Below are 24,596 nucleotides of genomic sequence, written 5' to 3'. Positions count from 1 at the left end.
GGCCAAGCCAGAAGCTGATTGTCACAGTACTCACTTCTTTCATGTGGACCTTCACAGGCAGAGACATCACGTATGCAAAAATGCAATGCACAGCTTATTGAGCCTTTGCTGAGATACCACTGTGTGCAATCTCAGACCAAACTCATCGATAAAAACCCTAAATTCAAACTCAAAGTCTTTGAGGTGATCTCCTTGTTTATCCCCATCCTGCCCTTTGATAAAAGTAAGGAAAGGAACATGAACTTGATGGTTGTCACTCCAGCAGTATGGGTTTGAGAGAGCATTTTTATACTGATGTCAAAGAGCAAAGAGCCATATAACTTTACAGTTTACTTCTGTGGCAGCAGCAGCATTAAGAAGGTAATGATATAGTTTTCAAGCAAGGTAGCTCTTGCCAAACTGGCTACCAATAAAGGGTGGTTGTCAATGTGCCAGCCCTCCAGCATGTTCCCTCACTCTTTTATAAACAGAGACACAACCGGCACCAGGCTCCCGAACACAATCATTTATTTGTACTGTAAGCTTTATAAGCCATACTATTTGTAATGATACAGGAAATGATCAACATCTCTCTCTTCTCAACAAAGCAGCATTGAGACTTGGTATGGATGAACATCACCACACATTTCTCATCTTATAAACAGGCTGTTCAGGCAATAGTACTTTTACACTTCCCAGCATAATATAAAAATAATATGAGGTTGTTTGCCATATGATGTGGCCACAGACACAGATTTAGTGAGCACAAACACGCTTGTGATATCTTAATATACTGGACATCTGTTGAATGCCTTTTTGCAAAACACATGCACAGACATTTGGCACGGCATCCTGTTTTGTGTCCCAGTATTCAAGGGCTAAGACGAAGATAAACCGCATTATGAACTTAATACAGGCAGACTTGGGGTGGATTTTCTGAAAATGCATTCATATTTTTCTTTTTTTCTGGCTCACTGATGCCCTTTTCCTCAAAATTACATCTCATTATTTTTTTTTTCCCCCCTCAATTAGTCATTCTGTCTCTCTCCCTCTTTTGTCAGTGCCTCTGGCATTTATTGTTTAATATGCATATTTTTATACAATGGCAAATTAACAGATTTTTTTTTCTTCATAGAGGAAAATCATGTTGGCATGACCTCAGAGATTAATCCAAGACTTTGGATTTTTTTTTTTTTTGCTGTAGTCTATGGAATCAGGCCACAAGACAATAGACAAACACAAGCACTTTTTTTGATTCAGTGTGTTAGGCAAAGCCAGGCAGAGTTTTTTTTTTAATTCCCAATTAGAAAGTATATATATAGTATATATATATATATATATATAAGTATATATATATATATTGATGAAAGAAGACCAAATACATTTTCCATATGACATCATTTAGATCATCATTTCAATTTTTTGTCCTTTACCTGTTATGATGTGAAAAGGCCAACTCTGTATTTAGTCATGTCATCATACTGCCTACATGCTACACAGAGGGCCTAAAGTATGGGAAATCTGATGGTGAACATTTGCATGTCTAATATACATATATGCACATATACATGATCCAATGATCCAATACAATTGGATATATATCTAGATATAGATTTGTGAGAGAATGCCCCACCTACCCCCTCCAGCTTGTCCAACCAAAATCTCCCCACATGATGATGATGAATTGATTGAAGGTCAATGATGAGATACAGAACTTGTGTTTATGATTGCATCACATTATATAAACAGAGTGCATTGTACACAGCTGAAACGATCACACCTGCTGCCCAACCTCTCATCTTTTAACTTTTGAGGTATACAAGGTACTAATGATGATCAACCTGCATTTGATTAAAGAAATTTAAATGTTTGAAATTCTATAGCAAGTATAGTTATGTACTGTATGTTCTTTTTGCTTAAATGCCACATAATTGTGTTTTAGTTGTATTGGATCATTTTTTTATACTAAAGTATATATGTATGACTAAATCAGATCATTGTTTATTTGAAATGGCATGACTGAAGAGTGCAGTGTATATAGACCCAAGGATGATAGGGCAACTGGTCCTCTGAATCCCATTGGGGACATTCCTTTTGTTAGTTTTGCAGGAAAAAAAAAAACCTATCATATCTGCATCATTGTATTTGGCTTCATTTTAAATGCGCTTAATTTATCTGATAAATTGTGCTTTCATAAAATGTACAACGGCTGTGCTGGGCCAAGTCAGCCCACAGAGCTTCACCTCCATGATCTCTGAATACAATGAAAACGACACTTACCATTTGAGCTGCTCAGCACTGAACATACAATACTGCTCTTTTTATACACTCTTCAAGGTTGCACTTAAAAAAAAACCTAATGGGGTAATTGACATATGCACAGAAATTCATCATTACTATCAGTTGCCTCTTCATATTGAACAAACCAACCTTTTTTTGTTCACATACCACCTCTGTTTGAATGGCAGTGAATAAGTTGCCATCACATGCCATTACAGTAGAGAAGATGCAGTAATGAAAATGCTGTATATATTGTTGTATAATCCTGTTATGTCAAGCTTTCCGTCTGACTTTTGTTCTCGTCACTCGCTGCTATATTGTGCTAACTCACTTAACATCTCTTATGCCATGAGTAGATTACAGTCTTTTCAAGCTGCCTCTTACTTATATCTTGTCACAGAATGTCAGTCCCACATGCAAAACTCACCTAAAGCAGCTCAGGTTTTTTTCACCTTCGCAGTCTCCTGGGACTTTTGTGTATTTGGGTAGGATTGGGAGGATTCACCACAAACAATCTGTGCCTTAGCGTGTGCCCATGCCATACAACACAAGAGAGTAAGGAAAAAAAAAAAAAAAAGACTTAATTTGTATACACACACACACACACATACACACACATTTAGATTTGTAAATGGTTGGTATCCCCAGCTATTTAGCTGTCAGCGACACAATAGGGCTACACAAAAAGGAAATGATGTCACGCCAGATTTGGGAAAATATCCCATGCAAACTGTAGTAAGATAGAGGCTCAAACATGCTATTGAGGATTCATTTTACAGTAAAAATGAAGGGTTTGCATTAAAGAAAGGACTGACTTTTAAAAAGCTGGACAGAAACTGGTTGAAACCCTAGAGCCAGGCCCTGGAGGAAAAGTCATGTAAATTTGTGATGTCTGCTTTCCCTTAAGAATTTCTGTTTTGTGTTGAATTGACAAGGGACTTTTTTTTTTTACTCATATCAGGGAAACCTCGTCTTCCTTTGGTGAACTAGCTCAGGACATAGATAGGTACTGTTCTTCCTTCTTGCTCTAATTGTTTCTCTTATTCGCTCTGGAATAAGTTTATCCATGCTCTGCCTTACAGAAACACCAACGACAATATTGGTAATATTAATATTACCTAATTATTATTTTTCAAAATTAACAGAAGAGGATATATAAAGTGTGTGTGCGTGCGTGTGTGTGTTTGTGTTTGTGTGTGTGTGTGTGTGTGTGTGTGTGTGTGTGTGTGTGTGTGTGTGTGTGTGTGTACACACACACTCACATACAGCCTGGGCAGCACTCATAAAATTTTATTTTATTTTTATTTTTTTCATTTTCCATTTTTCCTGGAGTTTGTTTTGTGGATATAGTGTCATCCAAAGAGACAGCAGAAACTGTCTTTGGATGTTAATGTGTACTGTGGCTTGGTAACAATACTGTAAATGTTTGATGAATGTATATCTAGTCATTTAAACAATGAAACAAGTTGACATTGAATGGATTTAAAAATAAAATGATTTTAAAATCCACTGCTCTGAATTTTTGCTTCAATGCTTGAGGCTGTATCATTCTTATCATATCGGCAAACCTGCTGTGTCTTAGCCTGACATGAACACATTGAAACATAGACTGCTGAGTCTTCCAGTTAGCTTAACCTAATACAAGGTCACCAACTTTTGGTCCACACTCAGTCCTGCAACCAGAGTACATTTCTTTTGTACAATTTAGTGAAGTGCACATGTTCCATTTTGGTTGTGTGATATATCATCAGTATGTGTGTACAAATGATACATATCAGCAAAATGGGAACAAGGTCTGTCGTCTTATTGCTGGTTCAGTGGCATTTGAAACAATATCGTAGACACTAACTCCCACCCAACAGGCTCAATTTTGACCCTGTTGGGTTGAAACTGTAGTGGTGTCTATATGTGGTGAAGAGGCAGTGAAACACAACACCTTCAGAGCAGCATAGCTACAGTGAAACAGTAAGAAATTTTATAACAACAGAAATCATGAGAGAAGAAAAAAAAAAATATTAAGACATTGCATTTTCTTTCTCATGCATGTCCAAATTTGCAGATGACTATAACAGCAGAAAACTATAATTCTGAAAAAAGCTATGTAAGGCCAGAGCTAAAGATGAGCTATTTCAACAAGACCTGCATTAAGGCCATTGTTGTACCAGATGCGCTATTGCCACCATGAGCTCATGATGCTCATGGTTGGTGCATTTGCAAATCAATTTAACTTGTTTACTTTAAAGTGACAACATTATCTATACCATTGATTGTATTTGAAGATGCACAGAGGGCTCAAGAGAGGTATTAGTGCAGAGAGGCATGTAGGTGCCTGGGGCAATTAATGGGGTCATGCACTTGACATGAGAAAATATAGAGCAGGTGAGATCCTCCAACTTAAAGGTCACCTTCTTGTTGTTGTTGTTGTTGCTGTTATTATTATTATTATTATTATTATTATATTTATCTTTATCTTTTACCTCTTCTTCTCCTTCTTGGACCAGTGCGCTAGAGGGCGCTCTATTCCTCTCAACCTCTCCATTCCCTCCTCCGTCCGGCTTGTCACATTGTCCAACATGGCTGCCTCCATGGTGAGGACCTGCCGTCATGCATCACGGCATGGGTCCTGTTCTCTCTTCAGGGGGATGACTCTTTACCTCCGGCCCAGGTCAGAGTTTCACGGCTCTCCTTCCGCACACGGCGGCCTGCTCCTCTTTCTGCACAAGCGCGGTGTTTTGAAGGACTCTTTCCCAGAGGAAGCAGCTCAGGACCGGCTACCGCGGCTGCTCCAGTCCGGCGCTCAGACTGTGTACTGCGGCTTTGACCCCACGGCCGAAAGCCTCCATGTGGGCAACCTGTTGGCGATCATCGGCCTGCTGCACTTCCGCAGCGCAGGACACCACGTCCTCGCCGTGGTCGGCGGCGCTACGGCGCAGATCGGCGACCCGAGCGGCAAGACGAGTGAGAGGGAGCGGTTGTCGGCTGGAGCCGCCGAGGCGAACACCCGCAGCATCAGGGAGAGCGTCAAGCGGATATTCAGCAACCACGAACTGCATTTCCACGACGGTTCCAGGAAGCTGGGCACCGTGACCGTCCTGGACAACCTGAGCTGGTACAAGGACTGGGATGTCGTGGACTTCCTGTCGCAGGCCGGCAGGCACTTCAGGATGGGCACCATGCTGAGCCGGCACAGCGTGCAGGCCCGGCTGAGGAGCGCAGACGGTATGAGCCTGACTGAGTTCACCTACCAGGCGTTTCAAGCCTATGACTTCTACCACCTGAACCAAGTATATGGCTGCAAGATTCAGCTCGGAGGCACCGACCAGCTGGGCAATTTGATGTCTGGCCATGAGTATATTCAAAAGTAAATGTCCATCCTGTAACAGTATTGCTATATCTTATATGGGGACAGAGAAAGTCAAAGTTTGGGTCCAAATCTCGTTTAAAAAAATCTGTTAATCAGTTAATTTAAAGTATTGTAAAGTATGTAAAGTAAAGTATTGTTGATGTACGCACGGAAGAAAATGAGGTATTCGGGTATTCTATTCTGCTCACATGCAATTCCAGCTAGGAACTCTTTGTTTTACTATATGAGCAGCTATTTACGCCTTAACCTGCTGGATGGTTGGAAGATTCAGCTCCACCATCTTGGCAATGTGATGTCTGTCCACAAATCCATGCATGTTCATCCTGCCAAAAAAGATCATGTCAAAGTTGTCTTTTCTCTAGGGAGATTCCTCTGCACCAAGCCCCTTTGAAAATTCTAGTAACTGATTATTAACATAAACTCTGATTTAACATCTTCGGGTAATTAAGAAGACCCAGGCTTCAGTTCTGCATACTGCTAATCCTCCGATCAGCAACCATGATCACAGTAAAATACAAGCACCAATTATTTCTGCCGATGCTGTGCAAGGTTTTACATAAAGGAACCCCAAACCTTACGAAAGCTTTACTGGCAATTTAGCTTGAAATCTTTGTGGACAACTGCCAAATTAAAGACACCATGGAAGACATGCATTTTTTTTTTTTATAACTATATCGATAATGTTTTTATGTGACACGAGCTGGCAAATGTAAACAAAATGTCTCAGAAAATATTAATGTTTATTATAATGAACTTTCTTATGCTATCATGCAGACCAGAAATAACTCACATTTCAACCCCCCCATTTATTTTTTTTTTTCTTTGATACCATTTAAAAAAAAAAAAAAAAAAAAAAAAAACACTGTATAATCATTATCTGTATTTTAAGCTGAATTATTACCTGACATTATGAGGAAGAACATGCAGAAGAGATACCATTGGTTGGACAATGTGAACAAAGCTTCCTGTGTGTTTCATTTTGATATGTCTAGACTTGTAACACCTGGTATCTCTACAGAATGAGTGGTGAGGAGGTGTATGGCCTGACCATCCCCCTGGTGACCAGCTCCATTGGGGACAAACTGGGGAAGACTGCAGGCAATGCAGTATGGCTCAACAGAGCAAAGACATCTCCCTTTGAACTCTACCAGTTCTTTCTCAGACAGCCAGACAGCAGCGTGGAACGGTATGTGAGGTGTTTATAAGATCTGAGATTAGCTCATAAATAAAATGGGTGCCTGTGGGACCCACCAACTAGTCTTGCTAAGCAGGTTAGCATCTGACACACTCTACATATACAGTAGCTTCAGGAACTATTTAGACCCATTCACTTTTGGCACTCTTTGTGTTGTAAATTTAATTTTAAATGGATTTGACTGTATTTATCCTCCCTCAGGTCTGACTCCCTGCTGAGAAGGTTCTATAGCCTGACTCTGCCACCACCAGCTTTCATTAGTCCATTAGTATCCGTTAAATGCTGTTGGGGTGAACTTGAAGTGGCCTCTGACTATCCACTCTACTATAAAGACCTGATTGATACAGTGCAGCTGAAGTGGTTGCTCTTCCAGCAGCTTCAGCCAGACAGCCAAGTTTCTGAATAGTGCTGGTAACCGGAGACAATTATTGATACCTTTTTGCTCCTGGGAGTATTCAAAGCTTAGAGAAGGTTTGTCCCTTGGCCACATCTGTGCCTGATGACAAAATTTAACTTTATGTTTTAATTTTGTCCCTCAATTCTTTAACCTTAAGCACACAAGTGTGTTCATTTCTCAGGCCAAACAGCTTAGATGGCTTCGGATGTACTCCTATCAAGTTTCGTTTTTTGTTTTTAATACATTTGCAGAAAATGTCAAAAATATATTTTTGGTCATAGTGATTTATTGAGTCTAGACTGGTGGGAGATATTTATATCAATTTAAATGTATATCAGAATATGGGGTTCTGAAGCTGCTATAGATATTCTCTGCACTACAAGACTGAGGTATAACTTTGTCTTTTCATAGGTACCTGAAGCTGTTCACCTTCCTGCCTCTGCTGGAGGTGGAGAGGCTGATGGAGCACCAGAGGGAGGATCCAGGTAAACGGCTGGCACATAAGCGCCTGGCTGCAGAGGTGACGAAACTGGTGCATGGAAAGGAGGGCCTTGAAAGTGCTAAGAGGTCAGACTATGTGTGTGCTTGTGTGTGGTCTGTAATGCTCTTTGATTCTCTGTCATTTTTATTAAACATGTCTTACAGATATGTACAGAAGGCTTGGGCAACATTCATAATGTTATATTTAAAAACAATCCATCCCAAAGAACTTGATGAAACTATATAGTTATCTAACGTTTAAAGTTTTATTTGTTGCATATTGCATTTACAATGCTTAGTAAGGAAAACTGTGAAATTAGTCCACGACTGTGAAAACAAACAGCAAATTAAAATCAATATTGTGAAAAATATTGCATATAGCCATATTAGAAATAGCCCAAGCCTGATATACATGTTTTTTATAAGTCACTCACTCCCTTTTGAGTGTTCAGAAAAGAAGAGTCATTTGTAACGTTATCTTTGCAGATGTACAAATGTGCTATACCACAGCAACGTGCAGGCCTTGGAGGAAATGAGTGATGAGGAACTTAAGGAGCTCTTCAGGGAGGCTCCCTTCCATGAGCTGCTGTTTGAGCCGGGGACCACGGTGCTAGAGACCTGCCGCAGAATCAACGCAATCCCAGAAGGACCCAGAGGGTAGGCATCTCAATCCCACCTTCCTGAAATCCACTGCCAGTGTGGAAATTACCAATATAATTGTTTTTAAAATCACATGAAGACATAGTCATCTGTAACTTCATGTTTCCCGAGTAGCCATGCACGTAGTTTTTTGCAGTGACTGTGAAAAAGAAAATAGTTCCACAGAACCAATAACAGTTTAATAAGTGGTTACATTTCAGGAGGCAAGTGGTACCATTGAAATTTTTTATTCATTCATTTTGCAAACCACAACAAAAATTCAGGTCACCTGTGGCACCAAGTCATCTACTGAGAAGCTCAGTAGATATTGAGCTGTCATTTTTATTTGAATCATTATATCCATAAAATGTCAAAATATAAAAAAAACCTCACCACTTATAAAGAGCCCATGATAATATATTCCAATTATATGTGTCTTGATACACAACCAAATATACAAATTTACAGCAATAGAGATGACATGTAATGAATTTCTGCTTGAAGCAGAGCATGCTTTTCATTTTCTGTCTGTTGAATAACCATCAGATTTATGGTGAATAGATTAACAGTTAAAGTCAGTTATTGTCAAGTGTGAGCGCTCTATCTTGTATTATCTGTTCAGTGGATAATACACTGTCTTTATATGACTTTATATCCACTGCATGTAAAGCTAGCCAACATTTGAATGAGTTTGCATGCCAATGATGTGCAGTAATGGGCTGATCATTTCAGAGTGGTTCTGTGGAGAAAACTGACCCTGTTGTAGCTGATGCTGTTGACTTGTACAGGTATCAGATGGTTGTGGAGGGAGCAGTGTGGATCAACCACAGTCGCACAGACAATCCAGATCAAGTACTGATCCCCAAATTCCACATCCTGTCTAATGGACTTACCTTGCTCAGGGTGGGCAAAAAGAACTTCTACATCATCAAGTGGCTCAGTCTCTGAGGTTGCTCGCTTTCACAAGGGACCAGTTTACTGTCATGGACTGGCACGGGAAGGTAAGCGACAATACCTTCAGCAGGGTGAACAAGGAGATGAGGATGTTGTCTCTTTGGCATATTTTGGTACATCATAGGTTTCTTTGATGTGGACGAAACAAATAGCGATTTCCTATCGTCAAATAAATAAGATGTCATCTATCAAAAGCTAAAATATTAAAAGTATTTGATATAAAGATTGTCTCCTGTTGACTTTGTCCCTTAACAGAGACCTTAGAAACTGAACACTAGGGGGAAGCATTGTCCCAGTTATGTTGGTGTGGGGGAGCTGGCTGCAGCCACAGCTGTAGCGCATTGCCTGCTGTGACCCCATAGGTAAATAATTGTTGACAGTAAAATTAAACTGCATAATTTCTCGCAAACAGGTTATGGTTCTATTTTAAGTGAATCAAGTTTCTTTCAATGTAATGTGAAAACACCCCCAACATCTGTTTTACTCTGCCTTTTTTTTTTTTTTTTTTTTTTTCCCTCCAACCTTGGTGGTGGTGAGTGTAAACTGTATCAAGTGAGAAATAAGAGGCTTTAGATTAATTTAAAGACAAAACTAAATTTGATGAAAGATAATTTTTTGATTGTGTAAATTTTATATTTCTATTGGTAGCATTTTTTTTTATTTTTTTTTACATTTGCCTTAGAGTTTTCTCTAAAAGTACACACAGTTTTTGCTGTGGTGTAACCAGCAATTTCTAACCCACAGCATGCATGGAGTTTGTTTGCTATTAAATGACTATTCATTTATTTTATTTTTTTTATTTCATTTTAGGTTTTAGGTTTTTGACTGTGATTTTTGCCGTCCCCCCCCGCCCCCATTTTAAATGTGGAGATGTGTGTATCTTGTATCCTCTCCTTTTGCCCCGAGGGGCTGTGAAGAGGAGAGGAGGGTTTGGTGTCTGCTGACCTTGACTTACCCCACTCATCTACAGACTATCAATGACATATGCTGTTATAAAGATGCAATATTACTGTATTTGACTTTTATTGGCAATTATTGGATATTTTTGACTTTGTTTTTGTTTGGGAGGGGTGAGTCCTCTAGCATATGACCCACACCTTAAAGCTTCGGTCCTTATTTTCAAGTGTCATCTCTTTTAAGGTGGAATGCATACAAGCAACAACTCGGTTTTAAAGAATTGGTTAAAAGTGAGTCAACAAGCTCTTTCTCCACATCTTATTAGAGATTGTTCTTACAGCCTGTTATTTTTACATATGCCATTAAAATGTATATTGAATATGCCTTGAAGATATTTGGGTTGAGTACAAAATTAAAAGGCAGAACTGAAAAAGAAAACATGGCCTGCAAATGTGTGAGTGTGAGTGTGTGTGTGTGTGTGTGAGTGAGTGTGTGTGTGTGTGTGTGTGAGTGAGTGTGTGAGCGAGCGAGCGATCATGAAAAGAAGGCTTTGACACGGGTAAAACTTAACCCTGAAGTTTAGCCTTGTCTTCAGGAGGCTCTAGGCTGTCTTATTCTATTGTGCTGCAAATTCTGGTAAATGAATGCTCTTGTCAGAAAGACATAATGCAAGATGTATGTAATTTAAGCAAGATGTCTACACGCTAAGCATAAAAAGGAAAAATAACCTATTTCATTTGAACTATTGCAATTTTCGTGTTTCATGTTGTTTTCGTCTCCAAAACGACGTGCATTTGAAGGAAAACTCCATTCAGTGTGTTGTTGATGCAGACGTGCTGGATGATGTTGCAGCTCTACGCAACCAGCCCATCCACCTTAAAAGAAGTGGGCGGGCTCAAGCGCCTCGGCCAATCAGCGTCCTTCTCCATATTTAAATAGCTCTGTGTGTCAATCACCCCCCCACCCCACCCCACCCCCCCCTCCCCTTCCCAACCACCACCACCACACCACCCCACCCCCCCCCCCCCCTAAAGTCAAGCTCCCCTCTCAATCCCAAGTACATCTCTCAATCGCCATATTGGGTACTGAGAAGGTTTGTGTGCAGTTTCTCTCAGTCCGGCAGCAGATTCACAGAGCGGCTCCGGCTCCTGTGCACTTTGTTTTGATGATCCACGGAGACCAGCGCCTGCATCGACCCCACGCCGCCGTCACCGTGCGCAGCTCGACCTATGCACTGCATAAGTCATTTCACGCTTGTTTTGGATCTTGCTCAGCGACCAGGAGATAACCCGTTGTTTCTGCTCGGTGTGTTTTTCTCGTGAAAACTGGACGCTGCCGGCCGCTTGAGATTTTCTATCTTTTTTTTTTTTTTTTTTTTTTTTGTCTGTATCGGGGAGTTGGAGGCAAAAAAAATGTCAGACGTCCGACTTTCGAACGGGAGCCCGACTTTGGAGCGGACGGACCCCCGGGTGTCGGAGCACCCGAAGCCTTCAGCCTGCAGGAGCCTGTTCGGCTCGGTGGATCACGAAGAGTTAAAGAAGGATTTAAAGGGACATTTGCGGGAGATGGAGGAGGCTGCCTCCGCCGAGTGGGGTTTCGACTTCGCCAATCACACGCCGCTGGCCAACGACAGGTTCCGGTGGGAAGCGGTGAGCTACAGGGATGTCCCGGATTTCTACCACCGGCCGCCCCGGAGGGAGAAGGGCGTCTGCTCCGCTGGGAATAACAATGTGGATCTAAACGGGAATCATAGCTGTGTTTTGGTGACGGCTCCGGGCGGTGACACCGACAGGTCCGAGGGGCCGATGGAGTGCACGGAGCAGTGCACGGGGCTGAGAAAGAGACCTGCGTGTCACGGTACGGTATTTAACAACACAATCCCCCTTATTTTTTTTATGTGTGTGTGTGTGTGTGTGTGGGAGAGAGAGAGTGTGAGTGAGTGACAGGTAAGGAGGCTGGGGGCTTTCGCATACTGATCACGGTGTAGGTATTTCACCAACTGGATTTCAGTGTTCCGAAAACAAATGTAAATCAGTTCTTATAAAAACAAGTGTTCGCATCTTATCGGGCGACATGATAACTATTAAAAGGGACATTAATAATTTCTCCGTGTGTGTGCTGGGGAGTCATTTTTATATGCATATATGTGTGTGGATATATATTTCTTTTTGTTTTACTGAGCTTTCCTTTTGCAGACCCCTCAGCCCAGAATAAGAGGTCACACACCAGCTCAGAGGAGGTTAGTTGTTCCAGTCTGAGCCACGCAGCAGAACACACACCCAGAAAGACCAGTCCCAAGAGGCAAACGTGAGGACGACACACGGTGAGGAGCCTTTTGTAATTTATTCTAATTATTTTTTATAAATATTTTGTTTGGGGTTTTTTTTTTTAGCTGATGCAAATCGCAAACGTGTCTCTGTTCAGTGTGAGTGCTAGTTCGGCAGCCCAGTTTAGAGGGGAAACATAAAAATAAAACACTTTCTCTCCGTCCTCCAGCTGTAGCTTAGCTCTTAGGGGTTTCCGTAATTTAGACAAACTGATTTTTCTACTATAATTAAAATGGCACATTCAGCCCAACTCATCTGCAGTCGAAAACAAACCACACAATTCATTTCAAAAGCGCCCAGTTTCGACTGCACAAATAAGGTACGTGTGTCCGTCTCATTCATTGAGCACCAGCAGACACAGTAGCAGTGGGAGTAAAAGCGGCTGCCGCAGCTGGTTATCTTCAGCAGAGCTCTGTTGTTGTGTGTATGTGTTCGTTCTTTTATGTTATTTTTACTCTCGAGCTTGTTTCTATGCGACGTGATCGATGCGAGAGTTTAAGTTCAGGACAGAGGAAGAAGGAAAATAAAGGCCAAACCAAACATCGGTGGCTGCATATTTACACCTATTACTACAGCCGCTGCCCGAGTTTCCGACTAAACTGTAAACAACAAGTGCTGAACAACAGTGTAGTAGTAACACGTCAGCAGCCACTGCCCTCAGCAGAGCGGGGACGGGAAGGGGCTGGCCTCTCTCTCTCTCTGCTTATGTGTGTGTGTTGTAACATTAGTGTGGAGAATTTGTGCAACACACACACACATCTGTCCGTCTCTCTCTCTGTGTGTGCGTGTGTGGGAGAGCAGAGCAGGTCTGAAATCAAGTGTGTTTTGGTGGCGGGGGGTTAGAAATCAGCATTGTTGTGGCTGCATGGGAACTGTCAAGGCTGCAAGGCAGGAGGGACACACAATCATGCCTTTTTCACACACACACACACACACACACACACACACACACATATATATAGGGAGAGAGGGGTAAATATGTGTAGGACTCTGGACAGATACAATTGCAACAGGAAGCTTGTGTGGTTGTGTGTGGTTCTTTAAAAACAAAACAAAACAAAACATATTTTTTGGCCTACTTGCCAGTTTGTTGTTGTTGTTGTTATTTTGGCAAATGGTAGCTACCTGTGAAATTGAGATGAGGAAGAGGGAAACAGTTGTTGTGCATCTCCCACTGTATTTTTGCATGCAGTCTTGATGCTTCCATTTTAGTCCTCTGCTCTTTTTTTTTTATTTTGCCCACTCCACTGTTTCGCAAAAAATCATTGCATGTTGCATGATGTAAAAAAATGTTTCTAACCTTTTTATGTTTATTTGTCTTTATTTCTTGTTTGTTCCACAGAGCCTAAGATGTACGTCCCCCCACCTCCGGGGAAAGCTTAATGTTGGCCGATTCTCCCCCCCACCCCCCTTTTTTTTTTCTTTTTTTCTTTTTTTGAAGAACTCCACAGCATCAGAAACATATCAGCTCTCCTGAAGACGGGGGAGGACGCTGTTGAAGCACTGAATAGAAACACTAAAGTTGTGGCAGTCAATTAAAAGTTACTGCCTCTAAAAGCAGTCAATGTAGCAGTGTGCAATTAGGTTTGATTTCCTTTTTTGCTCCTTTTTTTTTACTACCTGTGTGTAAATAAATATATATATTATATTATATTTCTCTCCATATGTAGCACATAAAATAACATTATGATTTGAACACAAATCCTTTATGTAAAAAGGTGTGAATTTTGATTTGACTTGAAGAATTGCGGTGTAGTTTGATACGTTTCCAAAATGCTGTTCGTTTTTTTTTTTTTTTTTTTTTTTTTCTTTCTTTCTTTTTCTGAAAGGCAGTGTGACATTGACACAATCACCAATTGCTACATGTAAAAGAAAAATCTGCATCTTACAGTTTCTTAACAGTGTATCTTCACTCCGTCATCTTCCCAACTCAGCAGTGAAGAATGGTACAAATGTAGCTCATCTGTTTTAGGTGTGTGTATGTGTTGTTTTTTTTGTTTTTTTTCTCCTCTTTCCCTTCTCCTGGTCATTTCCCCTATTTCTCCAGGATATTGACACAGGGAAAAAAAATATTTTGACAAAGTCCTATTTATTTTGTATTTGGCGCTTTTGGCATCAATTCAGATCAGGAATATGGGTTTTCTCTTTTAGATGCTTCTGCACACCTCAGCCACAGGATAATAGTGTGCTCAATTTCCTCTGGAGTTGTGAGGTACTGAGAATTTGAAGGACAAAGACTGTACAAACTGCACAGGTTGTGTTATAAAGTCGTCATTTCCTTGACTTTATTCCTATTGTTTCATCAGTCTTAATGTTCTTCAGAGAGCAGAAATTTTTTATTTTATTTTTTAACTGAGGGTTGAATGTCCTACAATACCAAATACATGGTTGCTTCAGTATGGTTGCCATCACTGCCTGTGCTTCTCAGCTGACTTCACATTGTATTACTTTGTGATAACCTAGAATTAAAATTCTGTTGATGTTTGTACTTTTTTTTTCCCAATGTTGTTAGCCTGCTGACGATGCAAATGTGAGCATCTAAAAGCTTCCCTTTATTTTGCCTGAAGTATGGATTATATTCAAAGAGACCAGCGTACACCTGGGGAGATAGAGAAACAGCTCGTTTCAGAAATGCAGTCGCCATGCCTGTGTATTTGTGTAACTCTTTGTAATGTACCTATGTACATAATTTTGTAAAAACACTGAGAAATTATACTAACTTATTTATGTCAAGCTTTTTTTATGTAGAAAAAAAAATGGGTTTTTGATTACGGTTATCCAAAGTGGCATTTACTTTATTATAATTGTCTTATTTTGTAAAAGCATATTTTTGGTAGTTTTTTTTCTCCTTATCAATAAGGTTGCAAACTGAGCCTGATAAAATATTTTGATGTGCATTTTGTAATGTGTGGTTATAAAATGTGTTGCAATCAATTAAAAGAGAAAATTAAATATGTTTGATTTGTGGTGGCTTTTTTACACTTGGTGTAAATTCACACACATTTTTCCTCCAGTCTTATCTGCTCTAACAAGTTAAATCAGAAAAAGCACAAAGCATCGTCATTTTTCTGTCACTTTGAGTGCAACAAGAGACAGTGGTGGGAGTGCAGGGAGGATTTCTGCATGCTGGTACACTGTAGAGAAACTCCAATATGAATCCACCAGCGTTTTAAGCGGGCTGATGATAGACACTTTGCTCCTCCAATGAAAAGTAGGATGGGGAAGCAGACCACTTGTTGCAGCCAGTAACATTCACTAACTTATCATGGGAATGGCTTTGATTGGAAAAAAAAATGCAACAGCTTTGAGCTCAGATACAATCATCCACTGAAAGGAAAAATACTGCAACTGGAATTATTTTTTTTACTATTTTAGTTGTCTCAGTAGTGTGTGTGTGTAGAACCAAATGCACCTTTGCATTTAAGAGTCTTGCATGTTTTAAATCTATTTTCACTTTAAACCTGTTAATGCCATCTGCAGGTTTTTACATTTATTTTTAGTAATTAATTAAAATATTTTTTGTAAATGTGCTTTGTGTGGTGGTGCAAATACAAGTGTAGTTCTGTCTCTCTTATTCATAGCTATAATTAGGAATCTGACTTTAAAAAATGTCTGTGACTTTATATTATATTTTAAATAGATGTATATAATTTTTGGTTTTATGCTTTTATTTGGTGATGCAATTCTGTCAGTGAAAATCATAATACTGAAAAAAGTTGCCAATGTTAACACAACCTAAAATCACTTTACTGCTTTAAAAAAATTATTATTTTTTTCTTTAACTGAACTTGTCTTACTGTTTGAATTAGCATTTTTTACATCAACATTTCTTGTGATGAGCACTAACAGCACATGGGGCTCACTGTTCTCTGTAACCTGTGCTGACTGTTAGGGCACATCCTCTGTTTTAAAACCCAAACTAAAGCGTTCTAATGCTACACAGCATCTTCTGCTTCCTCCTCGTGCCACTAACACAGGAAGACACCTGCAGCAGTTCTTTAAAATTGGATAGGTGGGGGCTGTGTGTGTACAGGGAGGGCTGTGAGCTGTGCATGAGGGGGTGGGGGAGTGGGGTCCAGTTCTGAAGTGTGCAGGTGGGTAACCTCAGCACAGGCGTTCACCCCCACTCTGAGCTCAGCCTATTGTCCCAGTGTGTGGGCCTTTGTGTAGAAGGCCATTGTGAGGGGCCGGGGCTGGCCACTGTTGTGTCTGGGACTTCTCTGCTCAGACAAAGGGCCCCATCTACAAGCCTCCACCCTGCTCAAACAGCAGACAGATTGACTGACTGACTTGACTGACTTCGATGTCTGACTGACTGCTTGACTAGGTGTCTTGCTGGCTGGCTGACTACGTGGCTTGCTGGCTGACTGGGTGTCTGTTTGGTTCACTGATCGATTGGATGGGGGCAGAAAAGGAGGAAGTGTGTGTTTCAGTCAGTTTGCAATACACCTACACAACAGTGCTACCTACTTTAAATAAGAAACTTTCAGTATTCAATGCAAATGATTTATAATAATCATAAAGAATTCATTATTCCTGACTTTGATTTTAAATGTAGTTTTTTCCCTGTATAGTTCTAAAAATTGCATTGACTGATTTACAATTAAACAGCTTTCGGGATTTTTGAAAGGAGAGCAAAAATTCAAGCATAACATGGACATACAGGAAACTATTTACAATGCATGGGCTTCACTAAATATGTAGTAATAAAACTAAAAGCTTGACAGAAAGTGTAATAATTTCAGCTGTAATGTTGATTCTGCAGGATGTGTGTATGTGTGTGTGTGTTCGGCTGCAAAGGGCAAAGGACCACCGTAGGTACAATTTTTTAAATAAATTATGATCTCACCACTATATACTGAGCACATGTGCATAATGTGAGTGGTGTTAAAAACCTGTGATTACTCAAGTGCAACATGGGCATTTTCTTATTTCTTCAGGCAATGGGAGGAATAATCTGATGTCAGACTGTTGTCAGAATTACACACGGTGACTAGAAAATACTATGCCTCTTGTAGAATGTTAACAAATTATTTCATGAATTATAATAATTTAAATTATTCCAAGAAATTTTTACTTTATCATGTCATTACATTATCTTATTTTTTGTGTCTTGCTTTAAAATGACTTCTTGACAGACAGTGGCAAATGCATTGATCTTGCTTCTCGTGAAGTGGCTCATTGCCAGAAGTAACAGTCCATTCACACAAATGTTTCACAGTCTGAAGTGTCTCAGCTTTAACTAAACTGTTTATTTTTGAGCACCATATGAATGACCCCAGATAGCAGGGTCAGTTATTCAATAGGACCTTGATAAGGCCGGAGCATGGAGTGCAACAATGTTGCTCCCTGCACGAGGAGCACCTTTTTTCTGTTCCAGCAGGAATGTCCCAGAAAGCCTTACTGTGACTCTCCAACACTCCTTCACGGCCACCCAAACAAAAACCACAGCAAACTCGAGGAAATTCCGGTAAGCTAGTCAATCGGACATACAGAGGCATCGACGGCCTGTTCTTCTCTGTGACATTTTGCGTGTGCCAAGAATTCACACTTCCTTGCTATATCAACAGAAGCAGGTTATCTTTTCCTGCGAACCACCCCAGCACTTAATATAAAGCCACAAGTTCCTCCCCATGTTTCCTGCCCAGGCCACAACCCACGTCATCAAGATATTCCCCTGACACCTCGGGCTCTGAATGAAGGGAAAGAAGAACCCACAAACAAACACCTAACATCTTTCTCTTTCTGTCTCTGTTTCTCTCCCTCTGTTTTTCTCTAACAGTCTGAAAACAGGCCAAGTTGCATTTGAATTTTTTCCATTTCTCTGAGCGTTTGGTTTAGCCTGCATGGAATGCCCCGGGCAGGTGGAGTTTGGGTGGTTTTTTTGGACAGCTTGGTCATATTCAGTTAGCCAGGAAAGCAATACAGGAAAACTATTTCATTCAAATAGCAAACACACTGACGTCATTTTGGTTTCTCAAGCATTGTGGTGTGTGATGTGCAGTTTGTGTGTGTCTGTGAGTGTGAGCGAGAGAGAGAGAGTGAGAAAGCATGGGGATGAGTGACAGGGAGAATAGGGGAATATGGGGGAGGAGGGGTTATGGAGATGCTGCAGAGCATCAAATGACAGATGTGCAGATGTTCATCTGTGGTGTATTTTTGCAGGGAAGAGAGAGAGGGGGAGCGTTGGTGGTAACGCTCATTAAAGCAGTGCACCTGCAGCCTATCAAAGAGCCTTTATCTTTTATCAAGGCAAATCTGCTCAAGCACGCAGCGCGAGACGTGAAAACAAGCAGGCTGCGCTGCTCGTTCACTCTGACTCATTCTTCCTTATCTCGCTCTCTCTCCCTCTGACCAGGGATTGTACCTGGCCCAGTAATCCCATCAAGAATGCTCAAAGATGTGTTTAGATGCATTTGGCCGAGAAACAGACACAGAGCCACCTCCAGAATTTTTTTTCTCTCTCTTGGTGATGACTTTCTTACTGTCAATTTCAACTGTGATGCCCTCTGTCATTAACTGCAATAAGTAAATACATAATTAACTTGACTGCGTGCATCATTTAGCCATAAAAAACTGCCAAACTATCAAAGCCAGGCTCCAGGCTCTCCTTTCCAGCCTCTTCAGATATCTTAAAATTAGGTGACAGGATATATAAACTTTATTGGTATTGCATGTTCAACCAAAATTTTTAAATGCTGTACTCATGCACTGACAGGTTTCAAAATATTATACTCAAACATGTCTTTTATATAATCTCCATTATATAAAAACTCAATGAGACATTTTTTTTTTTTAAATAAAGTATTCAAATAAATTTAATTTATTGCATTAATTATTATTTTCATTTCAAAAAAGATGTTAATTGTTGTTGTTTTTATCAATCATTACATAAAATTGTCCAAAATCAAAGGTCATTGATTTAAAAGTTTATAAATTAGCGAATTCCAGAAATAATCAACTTGCTGTAAATTTCTTGTTGACTGTCAATGCTATTATTTCACTGTTACTATTTAAAGCAATTATTAAACCCATGACTTGGATAATTTGACCTTTTAGGATCAAAAATGTTTCTGTAGAAGTAAAGGAAGTGACTATGTGGATCATTTTGTCTGTGTGTGTGTGTGTGTGTGTGTGTGTGTGTGTGTGTGTGTGTGTGTGTGTGTGTGTGTGTGTGTGTGTGTGTGTAGCAATAACTAACAGTTCACTGTGGTGGGGATGCACTTCAGTGGAAGTAAAATTTTGTGTAAGTGCTATTGTATCCTGGCTGAATAGCTGAATGTGTTTATATCAGCATACAGTACAGTCTAAAAGTTCTCATTCAAATGAGTAGAAAAGTGTGTCCAAACCTTTGGCCCCTTACTGTAAATTAATTTGAACAATAACTGTATGACCAAATCCAATGTCTCTGTTGTGTGATGCACTAGTGCATAATACACACTACCTATGTGTAAAAAGCGCTTTTCCACACAAATACTGATGACAGCCTGGGCGTGTTAGGATTTGATGCAAATTTAACCTGACAGAAAACATTTCAATATGATGCAACTTTCTGTAGGATTTGCAGAAGTATATGTGGCAATAATTCCAGTCAGTCAAAATACATCTTACAACAGCAACCACAGTATACATCAAATTACAACCCATCCTCTGAGCAGGCCTGCCCCGATGTATAAACCAACGACAAGGGAAGACTGCTGGTTATAATGAATGGAAAATTGTCTTCAGTGTTGTTTGGGACTGGTACCAGAAATGCATCAACTTTCCACTTTTCATGAGAAATAAAGTGAATATCAGTCATTTGAATATACCCAGACCTCTGTCTAACACTCTCCTTCTTTTTTTCTCGTCCTGTTTCTGCTGCCCTCATCAGGAGGCTCGTGGGGCTTCCGCGCTGTGCCGCTTCAGTCCCGGTGTTGAAAAGATTCCTGCCATAAGAATGAGTGAACATGTTCTACAGCATGGGGCCTGATGAGAAAAGCAGACATATCACTGTCTGAAACCTACCCTTGCTTTTGGACAACCATAGATGTGGTCCATTGGTTGCCTAATATTCAATTATTCAGTCTGTTTTCAATTTTCGCCCACTGCAGATTGTAGTGTTGCTGTTTTAAGATGCTTTGCTTTTTGGGCCAGAGTGAAATCCAAAAACTCTTCATTTGCTTTATGTACCTAACCCTCTCCTAGTCCAGTCAGGTCAGTGAAGCTTGTACAGTATACCAATTCTGTGTTGTTTTACAATAATCCCCCCCAACACACACACACACACACACACACACGCACCCCACCACCACTCTCTCTCTCTCTCTCTCTCTCTGTCTCTTACAGTAGCTCCGTGCAGCTGTCCACCATGCCGAGCATTCTGCGTTGGCTGGCCAAACCCCAGCACACCACTGAAGTCCTTCCAGTTTCAAGCTAGGAATTCTCTCTCTGTCTGGGGGAAAAGTCCCCAATAATACTGTATGACCTATATAAGTGTCCAACCCCCCTCCATCCAGCACTTCTTTTCCTCCTCTACCACCACCCCTCCCTTCCAACATTTCAAAGTGTGCCTGGACCTCTGCACAAATCTAAAGCAGCCGTAACAACACATTAGCAGTAGTCACACTTAGCATAGCCAGGCCTGGGTGGGGTTTCTACAGCCGGCTGGACCCGGGAAGTGAAAATTTGGATCTGGATGGGGTCGGTTCGTACTGTTGTTCTTGGCTGCTGAGCATTCCTCTGGTCGTGGGGAGGGGAGGGGCATAGCGAGCCACAGGCATATGGTTGAGGGAAATCTCGTAAGGCCAAAGGTCACCGGGATCAATCTAACCTCCTGGCCTCTGGTTGATTTATTATCCCATGGGGTGATGTCATCCTCCTTGGACCAAACAAAGAAAGGGTCAAAGGGTATACTGTATCTGTTGCTGTTGTGAAAGACTGCACAACAAAAAAAAAAGTTTTCTGACTTGGGGATCCATGGACACAGAAAGAGCCCAAGGTGGGGCCATTTAAAACGAGGAAATTTACCAAAGCTCTATTTCCAAAAACAGAAACCAGTTGAATAGTTAAGTAACACTGACTTTGACATCTAAGAGGTCATGTTGCTGAGTCTCCTGTTGCTCAAGGTTAAAGCTACTTTCACAACAATCTGCCTACACACCATTCTCCTAAAAGTGATTGAGATTGTTTTCTCATTAGCCAATAATACATTTATGACACAAACTGAATGTTAATCTTCTAACAACACCCTCTCTTCCCCTCTTGTCCCCCGATTGGCTTTTTTTCTCTCTCTTGGTAACACAATAATAACTGGGATCACAGGTGTGTGTTTATTGGGTGTTTTATGATGGTCCTGACTTAGACTGAGCTAATCAGAGTGAAGTGGAACAGTCTATTTTATGATGGAAGACCAAAAATTAAAATATTCAGTGGTTTCTTAAGAGATGGTTGGGTTGGGGTTGTGGGGGCGGGGGGTTGAGGAGGTACAACAACTGTCCTTCAGGCAACTGCTGGCCTCAGCTATTTAGGGACAGCTCCTCACAGAGTGCCTGGCATCAGCTGCTGCTGACATTGTTTGTCACAATCTTAGTTGATTCAGTACAAATACACACACATGCACACACACCTGTTGACTCATATCTGCTTTCATATAGCACTGCTGGGCCTCTACATGCGTGGGCCTCTCTAGACAGGTGGCCCCCAAAGCATCTCCACAGAAGGCAAGCATGGCCGCGCAACCTGACAACTACCACCGCTCACCTGCCTGCTGAGCCCGTTCACTGTTGTTTTTCTTCGCACACAGAGGCCAAATGACAACTACGTAGATGGGTTTTCATACACTTTCATTTACGCTTATCGTTGTATATGCATTTATTGATCAGATCAAATGTTTTATATATATTGGATTTCCTAAGATGGATGGAGAGCAGGATCAGCTCTCTGATGTTTTTAAATTTGAACAATAGTATAGCAACTGTTAGCTAATAAATGCCCATCTTATGTCCACAACTTTTACTTCTATGAGCGAGATTAACACACATCACTCCTTCACCCACTTACATCAACACTCTCTCAGTCACATTGAATTCTAAGATCAGATAAATGTAGTAGCATGCCACTTAAAAAAGATGTCAAACAGGAAATCAACTCATGTCAAAACTATGGACTGTTCAGAAAAGTGAATGTACACTTTGGGGCAAAAAAGGGAACTTAATGTGTCAGTACCTCACACCTGCATTCTATATAATGGTCAACTGTTTGCCAAAGAAGTTTGATTGTATTTAAGTATTGGAATCTATTAGCTCAGTAAACATTTTGCTGATTAATTTATGGCTTTAAGTACAAGTTTCAAGCCTTCCTCAATACACAATCATAACATTCAGTTTTAACATGATGGTCCCATTGAAAGAAAAATAGAGCGTAAAGCAAGGTATGCATTAGGGCATGGCTACAGTGTGATCAGCAGAGTGTACCAACAGAACAGATACCAGAGCAGGTCAGATCCACCCCTCTCTAATTCCTATGTAAAGACGACATTGGCATGTGATGTTTGGGAGATGCTTCGTAACAACAACCAAACAAAAAAAACATTCAACAAAATATGACTGTGACAGCAAAAAACTCAAACTCATATTGATGTCAGAGATGTTATGGAAAAAATCTCACTCTGTGAAATGCTATAGGAACAAGCTGTAATTTCAACATTGACGTATTTTCTCTATAGAGGCTGAATTACACAGAATGACACACAGCCTTCTTTCATCTGGCTTTGTCTGTCTTTGTTCAGCTCACAAATCTGAATTTCACTCAACATGTTGCCTTGTCTGCTTTGCACCAACTCCTGAGGGAACTACAGTATCTGTCTCTTTAGCTGCTCAATGCTCCACTATGTTCACCAGCTAATTGGCAACTTTCTGTCCGCTGTTAGTGTACAGTAGTTTTATCTGAGCTTTTGCATGCAGAGCTTTCAGATGCAGTTGCATGATTCCTCTGAAAATGAGCTTTGCCAAAGCAGTGAGCACGACCCCGAACAGAAAAGCTGAGAAATGTGACTCAAAAATAAAGAAGACTCAGAACTGCAGAGTTGACAACAATTTCCTATGTGCGTTCATTCCAATAAGACTGGGCTCAGGATTGCTATTTGATCCCTTATTGAGACAAAATTATTGATCTGAACAGTTTTAAGTGATTTTGAATTAAATAATATGAATGCCTGTGATGTGGAATGGCTGTTATTCCAACTGGGTGTTTTTAAATCAAAACAACCATGACTCCAAGCAATGCCTGATAACAAGAAACCCTGGGTCCTCAGACTTACATAGGCTGACGCAAGCCTGCTGCCCGCAAGTTGCTGGAGAGGAGAAAGAAGAGTGAAACTTGTATTTCAGAGAAATGCCCATGTTGCTTTAATTCCGTAGAAACCAGAACTCAATGTTTCCCAGATCATTTTAGAATTGAATTTATCACTGTATTTATAAAATGTAGAAGGTCCACAGATTGTGTGATTTATTTCCTCTGAGTTTCACTCCCCTATTTTCAGAGGTATAATGAAATTCTGTTCTATTCTGTGCGTGGTTAAGGTGGCGGGATCAAAGGCGACATGGATCCGCCAACCTCAGAGAGTGTAGCATTTCATGACTTAGCATGAGTTCCTCCTCTGCACAGGACTCTGAGATTGCCAGATCTCACTGTCCAGTGCTTTGACAGTGTGTCCCTTATATTTTCCTTTTAACTGCTTTCTCAGATCCTCTTTTAGGTTGTGCTCCTGTGTACTTCTGAGATTAAACTGCCTTTTGAAGTGAGAGTCTCTCTCTCTCTCCTGCTTGTCTATCCTTGAGATGAAAGAGGAGTGCAGGGCAACACAAAGTGGCCTCTGCAGACAGAAGTAACCATGGGGTCCCTCTCTTTCTTGCTCCTTTGCTCTCTCGCTCTCTCTCTGCCTTCCAAAATCCTCCAGCAGTGATAGAAACCAGAGGAGGACAAAAGGCAGTGGAGCACTGCAGCCCTCTGGCCCATAAAGTCTTTCTGGCTAATTGAAAATGTCTTTGCGCTTCTCTTTACTCTCTTCCCCAGCTCACTTATGCTCCTGCTTTCCTCTCCTGG

The 24,596-nt window shown here is 40.7% G+C and overlaps 2 protein-coding genes across 3 annotated transcripts; both read left to right on the top strand.

The window, feature by feature from the left end:
- The first annotated feature begins 4,832 nt into the window (after positions 1 to 4,832).
- On the top strand, positions 4,833 to 11,119 carry yars2 (tyrosyl-tRNA synthetase 2, mitochondrial). Of its 2 annotated transcripts, XR_003841834.1 has the most exons (6): positions 4,833 to 5,620; positions 6,642 to 6,809; positions 7,627 to 7,782; positions 8,182 to 8,352; positions 9,123 to 9,650; positions 10,099 to 11,119. XR_003841834.1 is itself a non-coding variant. In XM_029523655.1 (5 exons), the coding sequence occupies exons 1-5, from the start codon at positions 4,833 to 4,835 to the stop codon at positions 9,280 to 9,282; spliced, it is 1,443 nt and encodes a 480-aa protein (XP_029379515.1). In that variant the 3' UTR covers positions 9,283 to 9,772. The 2 variants fall into 2 exon arrangements, 1 of the variants encoding a protein (XP_029379515.1); XM_029523655.1 differs by lacking the exon at positions 10,099 to 11,119 and having other exon boundaries at positions 9,123 to 9,772.
- A 95-nt stretch (positions 11,120 to 11,214) lies between these two features.
- cdkn1bb (cyclin dependent kinase inhibitor 1Bb) lies at positions 11,215 to 15,468 on the top strand. The gene is made up of 3 exons (XM_029523656.1): positions 11,215 to 12,042; positions 12,381 to 12,508; positions 13,855 to 15,468. Exons 1-2 carry the CDS (start codon positions 11,598 to 11,600, stop codon positions 12,494 to 12,496), a joined length of 561 nt encoding a protein of 186 aa, XP_029379516.1. The 5' UTR covers positions 11,215 to 11,597; the 3' UTR covers positions 12,497 to 12,508; positions 13,855 to 15,468.
- The last annotated feature ends 9,128 nt before the right edge of the window (positions 15,469 to 24,596 follow it).

Source organism: Echeneis naucrates, chromosome 16, assembly GCF_900963305.1.
Source record: "Echeneis naucrates chromosome 16, fEcheNa1.1, whole genome shotgun sequence".
NCBI classification, from domain to species: Eukaryota; Metazoa; Chordata; class Actinopteri; order Carangiformes; family Echeneidae; genus Echeneis; species Echeneis naucrates.
Note: the sequence above shows the minus strand (reverse complement) of the source record. Positions and strands in the feature narration are given on the sequence as shown.

What these genes read in the sequence shown, in the direction of transcription:
- yars2 (XM_029523655.1), top strand. Translation starts at nt 4,833, where the DNA reads ATGGCTGCCTCCATGGTGAGGACCTGCCGTCATGCATCACGGCATGGG. An exon ending in GGCCATGAGTATATTCAAAA is followed by an intron (nt 5,621 to 6,641) that starts GTAAATGTCCAT and finishes GTATCTCTACAG; the next exon opens with AATGAGTGGTGAGGAGGTGT. An exon ending in CCAGACAGCAGCGTGGAACG is followed by an intron (nt 6,810 to 7,626) that starts GTATGTGAGGTG and finishes GTCTTTTCATAG; the next exon opens with GTACCTGAAGCTGTTCACCT.
- cdkn1bb (XM_029523656.1), top strand. Translation starts at nt 11,598, where the DNA reads ATGTCAGACGTCCGACTTTCGAACGGGAGCCCGACTTTGGAGCGGACG. An exon ending in AAAGAGACCTGCGTGTCACG is followed by an intron (nt 12,043 to 12,380) that starts GTACGGTATTTA and finishes TTCCTTTTGCAG; the next exon opens with ACCCCTCAGCCCAGAATAAG.